Source organism: Anastrepha ludens, chromosome 3, assembly GCF_028408465.1.
Source record: "Anastrepha ludens isolate Willacy chromosome 3, idAnaLude1.1, whole genome shotgun sequence".
In the NCBI taxonomy this organism is placed as follows: domain Eukaryota; kingdom Metazoa; phylum Arthropoda; class Insecta; order Diptera; family Tephritidae; genus Anastrepha; species Anastrepha ludens.
Window position 1 is genome coordinate 117,032,367 of NC_071499.1, and position 13,825 is coordinate 117,046,191.

The following is a 13,825-nucleotide window of genomic DNA, read 5'->3' on the forward strand; positions in this document are numbered from 1 at the left end:
AAACTTTTATTATCTTTAATTGTATGGGCAGAAATATCCCACGGAGCAGCCATACCAATTCTATTTGTTACTAATACAGGTCGGGAAATCTTACGAACTTCCCTTTTTTTTCTTTGCTCACTCCACTTGGAAGCAATCCTTTTGCATCGTACACGGTTCTGGGCTGTTGTTTTTGCGCTGTCCCATGCGATGTCCGCGTCAGCGAGCTCGCACACATCGACCTTCTCCAAGTACTCTTTGGCCGACCGCGACCTCTCCTCCTCCCTTGCGAGTTCCAATCGAGTGTCATTCTCGTCATGTTATCTGGTGGTTTTCTAAGCGTGTGACCTAACCATCGCCAATTTCTGCTATAAGATGGGTTCTTCATTCGTTAATCTCTACAGCACATTGTAGCTGATGGTGTTCGGCCAGAATATTTTTCTGATAATGCAGAGGTATTTGTTGACGAAAGATTGTAACCCCTGTGTGTTGGTGTTAGACACCAGCCACGTTTCACTTCCGTACAAAAATACTGACTTCACACATAAGCTGAATATTCGCAGTTTAGAGCGTCAGTTTGGAGATTTGTTGACATCTTTATCTGCTCCGCCGTCTGCCTGGATAGTAAAGACGAGGTCGCAGAATCTTTTTATCGGGCTCCCGTCAGCCGTTTGTTATGCCTTGCTTTATTGTGGTTGATTCTCATAGCTTTCATCTTGGCGATGTTGACTATATTTTTGCGTACACTGTATGTACCGTGAGTGAATTTAGTGCATGCGGAAAATAAGTAGTCTGTGTGCTTTACGGAAATTTAGAATATTTATTTGCTGAGTAATAGAGAAAATTACAAATTTATGCAAGCTAATTTTAATTTTGTAAATATTTAAAAATTACAGGAAAATTGAAAATGTTTTCAGATGTGTTTGGGGTAAATAATAAGCAGACGTGAATGTGGTTTTGTAAGCGCAAATGAGGTAATGAGATGCAATGTAGGAAATATATATGCATTCATATGTACGGCTATATGTAGGCTGGTGATATCAATATTCGGGGTCCCGAAATTTAGGGATCGACATCAATTTCTTAAATTTAGTTAAAGTTCCATAAATTCTTGCACTTCATATGTACGGCTAGAAGTAGGCTGGTGATGTCAATATTAGGGATTTCGAGATTTCGGGACTGGTTCCGCGACTTGCATTTTTTAAATTTAGTAAAAGTTCCATAAGTTCTTGCACTTCAATGTACGGCTATATGTAGGCAAGTGATGCCAATATTCGGGAATTCGGGACTAGGCCCGCGACATACATTTTTTAAATTCAGTTAAAATTGCATAAACTCTTGCCTTTTATTTTTTTTTTTAATTAAAAGCATTTAAATATACGAATAGAAATTAGAGGCAAAGAAGAGTTGAATAACATTTATTTAGAACAGAAAAAAAAATTAAAAATAACAAACAAACAGCTGAATGGGTTCATGCTCAAAATGAGACTATCGAACTCCATTGCCTATCAACTCTTCATAAAAATCGTTATTGAATGAATGTTGATTGTCTGCTAAGCCGAATCAAAGCTGACAGCCGTAAATAGCAATGAGTCACATTGATAGCAAAAATTAAAAAAATCATTTGAGCTTGGCAACTCTTTAATATTTATTTACATTTAAGCTTGGGAGCATTGGTTAGATGGAAACATTTGAAAAATTTTTGAAGTGAAAACTTCTTTAGAATCGTTGGGAGTGATTTGAGAAAAAGTGAAACGAAAAAAGCGACACACTTGGCTACGAATATTACATATACACGTAGCGACGAACTAAATAACTTTTAGGCCAGCGCCGACAGCATGGCGCGATAGCCGAGCGGCTAGCAATGTGAGCTTCCGATCCAAAATCCTTGGTTCGAATCACAAGAAAAAAATTTTTTTTATACAGTTATTTAATTTTTTTATTTTATTATATGTTTATGAGGAGCTTTTTTCATGGCAGAAATACACTCGGTGTTTTGCCATTGCCTGCTGAGGGGTGAGCGCTATTAGAAAAATAGTTTTCCTTAATTTTGGTGTTTTCACCGAGATTCGAACTGACGTTCTCTCTGTGAATTCTGAATAGTAGTCACGCACCAACCCATTCGGCTACGGCGTTTGTTTAATTTTACTGATGCAAAAATGAGGAAAAATATATGAATAAAGTTTGCTTACTGTTTACACATTTTCCAAAGGTGACGGAGAACCAAAAAAAAAGTCGATTTTCAAACAAATACGAGTGCATATGTGTAATTGTGTTAGAGTTTCGGTCACGCAGGTTTTGCTGGGGACGCTCATAATAGCAACCGCGTGTGTATTTTTATATTCGTAAATATTTTCATTTTTAAATATTTACCGCAATTATGCCGAAAAATAATGCAGAAAAGTGTCGTGAATATCGACAGAAAAAAAAATCAATAAATAATATATTAGCATCACGGAATTCATTCACGAAAATTTAATAAAGTATACACTAGAAGTATCGCGGATACTTAGAAAAGATTACAATAAAGTTCCAATGATTTTAAGTGCCGATTTTAACGTAAATTTTGCATTGGACACAGCGGTTCCTTTAATTGACGTTCTCAATACAACATTCAATTTAAAAATGTGTAACAATCGGACTGAATCGACAACAAGATCAAAAACAACAATTGACGCGGTATTTCAAAGACATGTTGACAACATCGAAACCAAAGCATTTGTATCATATTTTAGCTATCATAAGCCACTCGTATCATTTGTTGAAATTGAAAACATTGAGGATGAATAATAATAAAATGAAGAAAATAAAATATGAACTTTATAGCAATATTATAATGAACCTATAATTATCTTGCTCCTAATGCTGCTTTCGTCTTATTCTCTCTCAGTTTGTTTTACGGAAGGTTTCACTTCTATCGCGTCTAACCGTTAGACTGGTGTTTTTTTTTTTTGTTTTTTAATTTTACTTGGACTAAAAACGCTAATTTGAATCGGAAAAATCCGGAAACTGAGGACTCATTAGATTTAAAATGCGTCTACAAAAATAGTAAAGCATTTAAAGTTAAGTCTTCTAACCATAATATGAATTTGTTACATACAACTCGGCCCTCAAAAACACCACTTTTCAAGTAAATTCTGTCTATATTGCACACTTAAGCTTGTTTTTGCACGTCAAAAAGTGCAATTTTGTTAACTAAAATATTACAAAAAAAAAACACAAAACATGACTTTGATTTTATTCCAAATTTTAGCTAAAAACAAAAGTTCGCTACGATATCGGGATTCATATCAAGAGATCCCGAAGCTTTCGGTACTGAAGTCGGCCTCAAAAACACCACTAAAGATTTCGGCATTCCGGGATTGGCAACTTTTAATGAAAGGCACGTAAGCTTTTTCGACACTTGAAATTTTCGGGATCCCGGGATTGGCATGCCTTACATAGTACGTCAAAAAGTAAAATTTCGTAAATAAAAAAATTAAAAAAAAAAAATTAATAGAAACTACACTAAATAAAAACAAAAAACATGACTTTTTCTCAATAAGAATCCATTCCAAATGTCAGCTAAAAATAAAAGTTGATTTTAATATCGGAATTCATCACGAGATTTTCGGTACTAAAATAATTCTAGATTTCGGGATCCCGGGATTGACAACTCTAGTAAGCCCACGTCGACAAGCAGGTGGCTGAATTATAATGCATAAATATTGTTTCTCTGGCCAAGAAATAAATAATTTTGGAAAATACTTAAAGCAAATTGTTGGAACCAGAAAATTGTTTTAAATGAATGCGGCTAAAAGCAGAATAAACGACAATTTATTCAATGAGTTTGGCGAAAAAATATGCAAAAAATTTGCACAAGCTTTGATTTGCTTTGTAGCTGAAAATAGGTTGAACGCTAATAAAACAAAATTTAAATATCTTTGTTTTACTTTTCAGCGCCCGAAATAGCGGCATGCCAGCCCCATAAATAAAACATCATATTTTGCCAACAAGTGTCTGGTGGCTGGTTCATGGTCGAAAAATGCGGGTGTATTGTCATCAGCGTTAGCAAAAGGCCCTAAATGGCATGCAAATTAATCGCCGCACAGGGCTTTTGTTAATGATGACAACGATATAGGATTTTATTACCGACAAGTGGTTGGTGAGTTTTAATATATTGCACACCAACACCGGGTGGGTCAAATGCTGATAACTTTTTGAATCGCATGTTGCTTTGACACTGACAGCTTTCTCCCATTCGAGATCTTAACTGGCAATGGCATGGCGCCGTGGACTAAAAATGAGACTTTTTGCACTTGAATAGTGTCAAGAAATCTTGAAAACCGGTTTGTGAAGTAAGTGTTGGATGGTCAAAATGTCGTGTTTATGCAAAGTTTTTGAAGTTTTGGCTGAAATGAAGCACACATATTTAACGCATCTAGGAATTAAAAAGGTGTGTAGTGCGAATTTTGGAGCTTTGTTATCATTGCCCTTTTCTTCGAAAATTCCTAATTATCGAAAATGGTGATGAGCCCTGATTACTGACTTTTTGAGACTGAAATTGACGCTATGAACTAAGAAATTCTTTGTGCTTCAACAGGATGACGCCCTTAGCATCCCAAAAAATCGTGGTTATGACCTTTCCGGCCGATGGAACTGTTTTCGCCTTCTTTGGAGCAGACTCACCGGGAGATATCTATTGTTTTGTTGTTTCTTAGTTTCTGTTGTGTAATGATGAGTCCAGATTTCATCAACGGTGACAACTCGACGCAAAAATTCCTACAGTTCTCGCTTAAAATGTTCCAAACACTGCCTCGAAGTTAACAGCCGCATCCGCTTGGTGTCCACCCGTGAGCAATCGCAGCACCCAACGACATTTTATTTAATCGCCAACTTAGCATGTAAAATATTAATTGCCGTTCCGGTCAACACACCTATGGCCTCTGTTACTTCACGCACTTTCATTCGTCGATCAGCGAGAATCATGTCGTGGACTTTTTGAATGATTTCCTCGCTCCTCATCGTAAACGGATGTCCGCCCACGTTTAAATTCGTTGAACCAATATCTAACTGTGGTCATAGATGGCGAAGCATCCCCATAGACAACATCCAATTTTGCTTTTATTTCTCCGCATTTTTGCCATCCAAAAACAAAAAGCGAATTACCGAACGACACGATACGATCTCTTTCCATCTTAGCGAAAATCACGAAACACGTCTTACTCGAATAGCTGCCAAATCCAAATCAACCTATTAACCCGTCTGAAATTTGTTTTGCCGTCGTTTGATAGACGGAAGCATACGATGCTAACATCAACTAACTTCAAAGTTTTACTTGCACTTGAACCACCCTGTGCTTTCAATGCACGCCAATATTATGCCGGTATGGAAGCCACACAAAGCCATACAATTTCGCATTTATTCACGATGAACTCATCGTGAAATTTTAATACTTTTTTATGCCTTTTTCACAGCAGTCGACAGCAATCCAAATGTGGGAAAACTGTTTGAAGAATCAACGCATCGCACTGACGCACTCATCGCTGCACGCTTTAACGCATTGCTGAATATTTTTCAGTATTTTTTACCATTTATTAATTTTTATGCAGGAATATTCAACGCCCAAATGAATTAATATTGGCAATGTAATCACTATAAAAATCTACATATAAGGCAACAAAAAAACCGAAATTATCAGCAACTGAGCAAACGAATTCAATATGGCTAGACACTTGGGTGACACTGTGCGGCTGTGGAAAGGAAATAAAATGAAAAAAAAATTATAGGCACTTCTATGAGCCTGTTTAATGACTAATGAAATAAAGGAAGTTGTGAAAATATCCAATATGGAATTCGCGAAATGACGCGGCAGCCACTCAACGCGCTCGTGAATCGCATCTCAGAGTAATTCAAAGTTTGCTGTTTCAAACATCGAAATATTAGAACGAATACTTTTTTGCAATAACGAAGTTGTTCCGGCAGGCAATCGTACACCTTCGATTGTGCTTTTATCAAAAAAAAAAAGAAACATTTGCACGCAAATAAAATTTCATTAATTTGTAGAACGAAATGAGGTTTGATGGTTTCGAAGAGACAACCCTTTTTCCTTCTTTAACTAGGCATACGGCCATATCTTGGAAGCAGCTTTAGAAATAGTATTACAATTCAGTACACGCATTATCTTAAAATATCCTAATTATTAATTTGATATAATTTTTATTTTCTTCACAATTAATCAGCTGTCTAAATTTCTCTTCTTCTAAAATAAAAATCTCACTAAACAGCGGCGGCTATACAAATACACACACAGTTAAACTCTGCCCGTACTTATCAAGAATGAAGGAAACAAGATTGCGCCCATCAGAGAGTGCGTGACGTCACGTTTGCCGAGTTGTGCAGTGTTGCCAACCATTTGCTCTTCGCAATAAATTTAGTGATTTTTTATACCGAAAATGCGAAAATTTTTAAGTTTCGTGTTTGTTTCTTTTTTCAATTCAAAGCTACTGAAACACTAAGTTAAAAAAAACTGTATTATTAAACAAAAGGAGGTTAAAAAATGTCATTCTGAGAAGATTTTAGTGCTAATGAAAATTTGTTGATTCCTATTAAATTTGATATTTTGAAAAAACAAATTTAATTTTTTGTTTCTTTTAAGGTTATGCAAGAATATTAAATCTTCTTCTCTCAACTCTTCTTAAGATTGAAAACCATGTACACATTTTAAAAAGTGTTTAAACTTACTGAATCCGAATTAAAACCATAGGGTGTAATCGTTTCTTCTGGTCATCAATCCTTAGTGGGACATAGGGCATTAATTTATAGTAAACATAAGCAAAAAAATACCAAAAAATACTAAAGAAACCTTAATGACATTTTTACAAAAAGAGTACCTTATATAGGTACATAACCTCAAATATAGTAAAAAAGTCGTTCCCTTAACTAAAGAGTTTCTCTTAACAAAAAGAGACTCATAAATTAAATTGTGTATAACCATAACACATTTATTTAAAAAAGCGCACATTTTAAAGACATTTTGTCACGCATACAAAGTTATTTAAGTAGTTCAATAGAAATTTGGTATTTTATTTTCTTTAAATGGGCATTTTAGTGCGTTTTTATATCCAAAGCTAGGCAACACTCCAGTAGCGAGAGAGAGATTTGACTGCTGAAAGCAGAAGAACACCAGCAACAACTGCAATCGCGGGCAATGCTACCAGATGTTAAAAAAAGTAAAGCTAAATAAAACTGAGTGAATTATTTAACTAATTTTTAAAAAATGTGTATTTCACAAAATTATAAACCTTATTTTTAATTAGAACAGGCTAGAAAAATGTCATGATGAAAGAACTAAAATTACGAAACTAAATAATAAAAAAAAATGCTAAATCAAGTTTCAAAAATGGTAATCTGGCCATACTGGTGCTAAAACGACGTAACTCATTGTCAAATTCGCTGGGCACAAAGTAACGGTACCACGATAGGCGCCATCTCATTATTCTTTCCATCATGTGTACTTATAACAGATTCCCAGATTTGTTGTTGTCATTTATTTTGTTTCGCTCTTTCATTAGCACTCCAATCTGTCGCACACTTTACGCAAGATCTCCCGCTCACGTTTACATCCCCACTGTCTCATTTTTTTCGTACACTCCCCAGCGCTTTTGTTGCAATCTTTGATGTATCTCAAGCAACAATTTCGAAGCTAAGCGAGCAAGAGACCAGCCGTGGGGGAGAGTTGGAAATGCCCTCTCCCAATTCAATAGGGCAGCAAACGTTTTGTGAACAAACTACTCGATACTTGGCACCACATAATTGATTTCAATTGGACAACAATTAGTTTGTCGTGCAACATAATTGTATCGGAATGTTAATTATATTTTTCTCTGCTCTAAAATTTAGTATTTGATAAAAGGTCAATGATTGTTTTCGATACGTATTCGACATGTTTTCTAGGTATTGGGGTAGCTTATCAGAGGCTGATAATTTTTTCTGTAATGGAGGGGAATCAGTTAACCAAAAACTCTCTTCAAAAGTTGATATTCAAAATGGAGTTTAGCTCAAGGGAAGCAGATCCTATGAACTTTTTTGTATTGAAAATTTCAATTTTAGGTTCGTTTGTGTGATCAGCACACGAGTGTCATTACCGGCATTTCTCTCTCCATGCAAATGGAAAGAGAGACCTGTTGCGAAGCTTTCCGTTTGCCTAATATATTTAGCTAGCATGGAAAATAGTGATTTTTGAGACCTTATGAGGTCTTGCAAATATTTTTCGGGGGTCTCACGGCCAAAGTTTCGGGTACAAGCTAGCCAAATTTTCCTCCAATAACCTCAATAAATCTATGATTTTGTGAAAGAAACTGCTATCGGACTATATTACCAACGATCACCAACGATCTCAGGTAATCTATTTAATATAAGTTGGACGGTACGTGTACTTAAACAAGAGTGCTTTGAACTGGATTCCCGAAAAGTCAATGGTCATATTTCAGATGAAGGTAGTTAGGTGAAATGGTTGAAGAGCCAGTCTGGCACTCCTCAAGTACCACTAAAGCACCGTTTTGATACCATTGTGAGACCTCCAACAGGCAGATATCTACAGCTAGCCAGAGTTGTCGAAGAAAGGAGCACCCAGTGATTTTAATTGTCTAGTTACCAAACCCGGACATTTAGAGTGAAAGTGCTCAACAGTCTCCTTCTCTGAAAGGTCTCCACAGCTTCTGCAATGGGGGTTAAATGGTAATCCTAACTTTTCCGCGTTTGTGCCGATCGTCCAGCGACCGGTAAACACAGGTACGAGTTTGGAAATTGAATGGCGAGGAGTCCAAAGGACTTTCGGAGTCCTCCGCATATTGTATTGACTTCTCTGCAAATATCTTAAAATGGGAATATGGGAACGAGATGAATTTTTTGTCTGATAGTCAGGCTGCGTTAAGTCCTTAGACTCATACAAAATGACATCAAGGCTTATAGGCAATTGGAAATCCCTTTAGGTAGGATCTTCTGAAAGTGTAATGTTAAGGGAAAGGCTGTAAAAATATCTCATCGCTATCGTTGAAGGTTCACAGCTGTCGAAGTGCAATTTTCTCAAGTTTTATTATTCTCTTCCAAGTTTTAGTATTAAATTTAGTTCGGCGAAAATCGAGCACATAGAAAAGAAAAATCGGCGGTTGCTCGAGTCATTGCGTAAAATCAAATTTAAAAATTTTTTTAAAGTAAAAATTCTAATAAAAAATTTCATAATTTCTTATAAAAAGTCTCATAATTTCTCGTAAAATTATAAATTCTCAGAGTTACCATTCTATTGTTCATTCACTCCACAGCTGTCAAAGTGACATTTGTACATTCTCTCTTTACTAAAACTAAATCTATCTCGGAAGCAGTTCAAGTAAATTGTTTAAAAAAATTGCTGACTAGACTAACTGCAGTCGCTCTAGAATTACTCTAGCTGCGTTCCTTAGCTACGACTCTAGTGTTAGTTCATTTGACAGCTGTCAAACTGACACTTTATTAAAACTAAATTCAATTCGGGAGTAATTCGAGCTGTTAGCTTGACTAGAAGAAGCTTAAACTACTCGAGTCATTGTGTAAAAATTTCTCAGAGTTACTATTCCATCGCTAATTTACTCCAAAGCTGTCAAAGTGACATTTGCATATTTTCTCTATACTAAAACTAAATCTATTCCGGGAGAAGTTCACGCAATTATTTAAAAAAAATCTGCATACTGGGGAAAATATGGGGTTACTCTAGCCATTTTCTAAAATTTTTTCATAACGACCACTCTGGAGTTCATTTACATGACAGCTGTCAAAGTGACATTTGTCTCATCCTCCTCTCACTTGAACTATGAAAATATTTTCTATATGTTACAATTCTTATACAAACTTACACCTGCTACCCGCATCGGCTCCATTACCCAACTCCACACCTGCATTGTTGCCACCACCACCAGCAGCGCCACCAGCACCATTGCCGACGCCCTGCCCCATCACAACCGTCGGCAGCAAATCGATTTGTTGCGCACGCGGACGCATTTCACGATAGTCACTGACGAACTCATCGCGTTCACCGCGCAAACACGAAGCCAAACCGCGCGACGAGGTGCGTCGATCACCGCGCTCCTTCTCCAACGACCGACAGTACAGGTGTGTGGTGCGCTGTAGTGATTGGGTTTTCGAGGCGCTGCCGCTGCCAGTATTGTGGTTGCCGCCGCTGATATCCGGCGGTGGCAACACCAGTTCGTTGTGCAAAATTTGCTGTATCGGCTGTTGTTTCTCTTCCGGTGGCGGTATTGCGACGCAATTCATTTTGTTTGTTGTTGTTGGTGATTGTTGGTTAGGTTGACTAAATGTTGTTTATGTTGTTGTTGATGTTTTGCTGATAGCATAAATTAAGTTTGAATTAGCTTTCCACTTGATTATTAATTCGATTAATTAGCGTTCAGTTTTTTTTTGTTTTTATTTTTAATTAATAATTTTTGGTTTCGTTTTGTGTAATCCTATTCATATTGAGTTGTACATATAAATTTATGTGTACATATGTATGTATATGTATGTTTTTGGTTCCGTTACACGCATCTGTTTTAGTTTTAATTTAGTTGTTATGTTTTTTTTCTTTAATAAAAATAAACTTTAATACTTTTTTGTTACCCGGTTGGTGTAGCGCCTTCGTGAAACGATTTTACTAGTACCGTTATATTTTGTGAATTGCAGTATTATCATAAATAGCACTCAGGTGTTTGATTGCGCGTCTAAGATTAATTTTTTTAATAACCAGTTGCTGTAAATCAGAAAAAAATTATATTTAGTTACGTGTCGAATTTCGAAAAGCTGGAATCTGTACTCAAGTTGCGGCGACTGGTTGACAAGTGCAGAATATCTTACTTTTTCTGACAGTTCTTAAAAATAGTTACATATAACTGCCCCTAAAAATTATTTGTATTTCAACCAGAAACAAAAGCAAAAACATCGTGTCTGAAAGCAGAACCCAGACTCCCCAAGTACTAAGCCAATAGAGACACCTTCGGAAGTCGTTAAAGAATATTTTCTTTAAACGCTCAAGTCATGCGACAGGAGAGATGTAGTCTCTCAGCATCTCAATTATACAGATATCTATCTCAAAAACGCCAAAAATTAAGTCAAGGTCCCACCTTGTCTTTAATGAAATTTGCTGAATCGTCGAAAAAATACTTCACTCCTGCTTTACAACCCTATAAGAACTCCATTGAGCAGCTTCTTATGTCATGAGTTCACCCCTATAGCCTGTAATAGTCAGAGACGGTACCCTTTTCCTTACAAAATGTCCATCCTATTCCATTCCTTTGTGTTCATATTTTGGTCAGCGGTATTCTTCACTAGATAATCATATCCATCCTTAGAGCATACAGGCTGCTCACCAGTAAATTTCTTATCCATATTTCGATCAGAGGTATCAATATTTAGGTAAATATTCTTATTCTTGGAAGTTACAGACGGCTTACCAGAATTCTTCCCAGTCAAATATTCTTAAGCAGAATCAACTTGACAACAAAAAGTATTGTATATTTTAATATCTGTCTAAGAGATGTCCAAGAGATGGCAGGATTTTGTGAGACTGACCTTTAATGCCTAACAATGCCTTACGGAAATAAATATTGGGTATTTTAAACTAAATTTAGTCAGAAGGTCTAAACGATCTTTCTTCTATTAACCGTTTGTCCCACTTTTCTTGGGCTTTCAGCTAATGCCTTAAGCTATGCCCATGTTGGGTGTTCGTCTATAAAATTTTTGTTTTTGTGGGCGGGACAGACTAACAAGTACAGCAATCAGACACAATTAAGTACATTGTACTACACTCGGGTTCCCTTTTGAATTTTCTTTAAATCTACTCGACGTCCGGCGAAATCTGAGTAGATCTTGTGGGTCCAAGGAGCCAAGGTTCTTAACACATCGGTGCCAAAGCCACATCAGACCTCAAGCCTAATTCGAGCGAAGGCCGGGCAGATGCACAGAAAGTGGTCCGCCGTCTCATCCTCCTCTATCAAAGATGCCCACATTTCATCAGTTCAACCAGCTGCCTACTGTCCCCTCTGCTTGGTGACAGGGGGAACTGCTCGCTTATGGGTTAGAGTAAGCCGTTTGCTAATCGTGGGTTTGATGGCTGCAGAAGGAAAGTCAGATTCCACCAAGGAACGGGAGTCCGATCAAGGAGAGGTCGAATTGGACAGGCTGACTCAAAACATTCAGTTAAGGCAGCGTCGAGTCTCTCAACAGCCGCCTCAATGCCATGTTCTTTCCAAAGTCTCCCCCCTAAACTTCTGCCAGTCTGTTCTTCTAGGGTTTCTGGAGGGCAATGGCATTTGTGCCTCCGCGCCACACTGAAGCTCAATGTACCTGTGGTCTGAGCACGAATCTTCGACAAGGACTGTCCAATTCTTGACTGACTACACAAGTTTTGAGTTTGATAGAGTGATATCAATCACCTCTTGTCTTCGAACAGTTACAAACGTAGGCTGTGTGCCCGTGTATGTCGAGGCAAGAGCAAGCAATAAACCGGAATAGCCCCGTCCATTGCACTTGCTGTTGCCCCAGATTGTATGCTGGGCATTAGCATCGCAACATAGAACAAGTCCCAGTTTGCGCCGCTCACAGAACCGCACGAGACTGGTGGCCTTCCCAGGTGGTGGCCCTTCCAGAGCATCGTAAGGTAAATAAGCAGATCAATCACAAACTTCGACCATCCGCGTCTACCCCTATAATAAAACAACAGAATTGCTCAAGATCCGTCATAGTGAGATGGGATGATACTATAAGAACGGTCCTAGATCTACTCGAACTCCTGTCTATACAATCAAAGTCATCTATGTTGCTACGTCACCAAGAGGGTCGTCCTTTCTTTCGTGATGCCTGTGGATTTCAGTCTAAAGCAGCTCCACTGACAATTTACATAGTGACCCTCGTATTTCTAAATAAAACTAGTTTCAATTTCCCCAAGCATGTAGTTTAGTCCAAATACGGTTGATGTAGAACAGGCAGAAATTATTAAGTCCCAAACGAAAATAGACAAGAAAAGAAGCAAATCTCATGCACTCAGCGGGCCTACTAAGTAACGACAAATAGAAATAAAAATAAAAATAAGAATCACTGGTTAATTTGTATGTGGGTGCTGAAAAATATGGCATAAGCGCAAAAACGGAAAAACATCTATTAAACGTACAAATGTACGTACAGACAGACATAATTTGTTGAGCGCGTAAAGCATTTGTTGAAAAATTAGGCAAGCCATGACAACTACAAGTATTTACGATGTTCCACTGCGGCACAAAAATAAGCTAAACATAATTTTGTTATTTTTGTGTGTGTGTTTTTTTTTACTCAGCTAAGTGATCTCTTATTTAATTTATAAATATGAAAAACAAAACTATTTCATAAGTGATTTCAAAACAATTTTCAGCAACCCTCAGAAATCTCAGAAATGACACTACCATTTTCAAGTTCAATACCCCAACGCTCATAAATATCAGAAAATGGCCTCCACATGCGCTACACACACACACACCTACATACATATACAAGTTGTTTTCCATGGCACTTCACTCAAGTTCAGGGCATTTTCTTCCTCCAATTTGTCTTTTTGGCAATAGTACGAAAATACTTTGACTGCCGCTGCAGTAGCAGTTGTTGCCACCTTTAGCATTGCTATGCTGTGCAAGGGGAGGTCGAAAAGTACACGGAATGGAGTTGTTGGAGAGGGAAGCTGGAGAAGGAATTTTTGTAACCTACGCTACTGGCGACTCTATCCAACTATAATGACCAAATTTCAAACAAATAGATTCATTAACCTTAGAGATATCGTCGGGTAAGGAAGCCAATCAGGAAAAGTGAGATA

General features: G+C 37.3%; 1 protein-coding gene across 4 annotated transcripts in view; it reads right to left on the reverse strand.

Moving 5' to 3' along the window:
* The window catches only part of LOC128858871 (uncharacterized), a 113,398-nt gene that overhangs the window by 40,051 nt on the left and 59,522 nt on the right, over positions 1 to 13,825 (reverse strand). For all 4 annotated transcript variants that reach the window (XM_054095418.1, XM_054095417.1, XM_054095416.1 and 1 more), the window contains exon 3: positions 9,849 to 10,738. In XM_054095418.1, the coding sequence (XP_053951393.1) occupies positions 9,849 to 10,266 (418 nt within the window). In that variant the 5' untranslated portion in view covers positions 10,267 to 10,738. The remainder of the gene's footprint in view (positions 1 to 9,848; positions 10,739 to 13,825) is intronic.